The following is a 2877-nucleotide window of genomic DNA, read 5'->3' as shown; positions in this document are numbered from 1 at the left end:
CTTCTGCTATTCTGATTAGTTGGATATGTTGTTTTAACTTATTTTCATGTAATTTTGGCTCTGTAAAGATCTACTAGGCAAGAGTGATGTGCACTTTTCACCACAGTGTTCATATCAATGAAGGTTTGTGAGTTGTGAGGCAACCCAGGGAAGTGATATGAGGCACATATGTGGCATTAGTGAATTCTTACATGATGGAGACAACATTATAGAGCTCTCTGTAACCATCTGTAACTAGAGCTGTCTAGTTTTCCCTTGGACAACCTAAAAGCCGTTTAGATTGATGAGAATGCTTATAAGACAAAGAGGGGTTTTGATCTTTGAAGGTTGAGACTGCTCTAGGTGGTCTGTTATGGGTGAGGAATGGGAGGTGACCACAGCTCATGCTTTTGGAGCAAACTTCTGCAATAATCAGAAGGACAACTCAAGATTTTAATTTTAAAATTATTAAATTATGACGCCATAGGTAATCTCATGATACTGACATTTTATTTGTAAGAGGCTCCAGGGTCAGGAGTGGCAGAGTACCACTCAAGTGCATCAGAGCTGTATGAATGGTAATTTGCAAAATGCTCACCTTCGACCTACAGGCAGCCGAAGACAGTTGTTCATGTGTGGACTCAGAGATTGCTGAGCACGTCACTCTGTCATTAAGTGGATTACATTTTATCTGCCCATAGTGTCTGAGGGCTCCACTCAGGCTGGATGTGAATCTAGTATACATGTTAAAAACTAGTTGTCATTTGGATGACGTGTGTTCTACTTACCAGCATCCCATAGGTTTCTTATTTTGTTGCTCAAAGAATAAATCTGTTAAAAGCTCCTGTGTTGAATTGGAATCTATGAATCTTTTAATAGGATATTTGAAAGGGAATGGAGAATTTACAGCTTCTTATAAATAGTCTGACTTGAAAATTAAGGTCAATAGTTGTTTGTTCAGCTTTTTCAGCAAAGTTGAACCCATGGGCAGGAATCTATTTCATTCTCATCTAATAGTGCTAAGTGCCGCAAATTCTCTTTCTCAAGTTCAGTGTGCTCTTAATTTAGTGCTGATAAAAAAAGTTCCATTTGCCAAGTAGGTATTAAATAAATAGTATAGTGGTCTGAGATACAGGTAGGTCCTTGAGATAGTGGTTGGTCCCCTAACCAGGTCCCACATTTAGTGTTGGTCATCTTGGGGAAAGGCAGTTGTGCAAGTCAGAATCCTGGGAGTCATCCTTGATATCACTCCTTCTCATCCTTACCCATAATGGATGCAGCACCAGGTCCATCAATTTTACTTCTTAATTATTCCTTGAAACCATCCACTTCTCCCTTCCTGGCTGCCTCTGCTCCCCAAGCCCTCATCCTGTCTGCTTTTACTATGGAAGCAGCTGCCTCACTCTCAACCACTGCAGTCTTTCAAAGCACATGTGGACGAGACCTTCAGTAATTCCCCATTGGCAAGATAACAACCAGAGTCACTTTCATGGCGATAAGGCCGTGCAAGGTCTGACCCTGTCTCTCTCTCCAGACTCACCTTGAAACATTCTCTTCCTCCTCCTCTGTGCTCCAGCCTCACAGCCGCTGGTTTGTCACTACCGAGTCTCAGTGCATGTAATTTCCTCTCTGTGAGTGTCTCTTCCCTGCTGTCTTTATCTCATTACCTTCCGCTCATCCTTGATAAACCAGCCAGCCCGAGTATTATTTCTTCATGAATGACATCCCTAATCTCCTGGTCTAAAAGAGTTTCCTTTCTTACGTGCTCTTACGAACTCTCGCTCCTTCACTTCATTGTGTTTTCATACATTTATAGTTCCTGCTTTGTTGTTAGTTGATGAATATCTGCCAGAACATAAGCTCCGTGACCAGGGATGGTGCCTGTGTGCTCCCCATCACATCCCAGCATGGGGCATAGTGCTTGGAGAAAGTCGCTGCTGAATACATTTGTTGAATGAATAAATGGCTCTCTATGTATTGAACGTTTAGGTGGAGGAGGAAGAACCCACTGGATACATAAGATATGAAAAATTTCTTCCAGTGATGACGAGTGTACTGCTAGAAAGAAGGTAAATAAATAAATGCAGTTGCTGAGACAAAGAATTACATTCATTTGAAAGCACTGGGTTATTTCACTTTGTGTATCAGACTCCACTAACAAAATCTCAGGATAGCTTCCTTCTAACATTTTATTAATTCTGAAGTGCCAGAAAATACTCTAGAAGTGTAGAAATATCAACCAGATTGTTATTAGTCCAAGCAAAGCATGATTAAAGGGCAAATAGATAAGCTACAAACATCGTTAATCAACATCCTTTATTATCTTGTGTATTGAATTATCAATGATAAATAAGAATCCTAATTATTAAGTTTTATTAACTTAATAATTAATAAAACTTAAGTTTTAATTTAATTAAACTTAATTAATTAATACAACTTAATACAACTTAAGTTTTGTTAACTTTAAGTTAATCCTAAGTTTTGTGCCCAGATGAGTTGATTTTCAATAACTTTATCGATAGCATCAAACATGCCCGTGACTCTGCACTGAACTTCTCCTGCAGGGGTGAGGTACTTTGAACTTTCATGTCCAGAAACTGAAAAAAATCTTTGGTAAGGGAAGTATTATCCTCCAAGTATGTTAGCAGTTTTCATTTTGTTTTCAGTGGTTATTTATTATGTAAAGACCCAGGGAAATATCGATGACATTTACTCATTTTATTGCACAATTATAGGTACCGACCAGTTCCAGAAGATGTCCTTCTTCGAGCTTTTGAGGTATGTAAGCACCAGATTTTATTTTTTGTGGAGAGAGAGAAAACTTATTCACAAACAAAAACACAATATCTACTTTTTTCTTTCCCCTTAGGTTTTAGATTCAGCTAAACGCGGGTTTCT

The 2877-nt window shown here is 38.8% G+C and overlaps 1 protein-coding gene across 1 annotated transcript in view; it reads left to right on the top strand.

Annotated features, from left to right (window-relative positions):
• The window catches only part of EFCAB2 (EF-hand calcium binding domain 2), an 86976-nt gene that overhangs the window by 76204 nt on the left and 7895 nt on the right, over positions 1–2877 (top strand). The window contains exons 4-6 of the mRNA XM_012810750.2: positions 1969–2048; positions 2715–2757; positions 2849–2871. Of these exons, the coding sequence (XP_012666204.1) occupies positions 1969–2048; positions 2715–2757; positions 2849–2871 (146 nt within the window). The remainder of the gene's footprint in view (positions 1–1968; positions 2049–2714; positions 2758–2848; positions 2872–2877) is intronic.

Source organism: Otolemur garnettii, unplaced genomic scaffold (assembly GCF_000181295.1).
Source record: "Otolemur garnettii isolate 467f Iridium unplaced genomic scaffold, OtoGar3 scaffold00141, whole genome shotgun sequence".
NCBI classification, from domain to species: Eukaryota; Metazoa; Chordata; class Mammalia; order Primates; family Galagidae; genus Otolemur; species Otolemur garnettii.
This window is presented reverse-complemented; position numbering and strand designations above follow the sequence as displayed.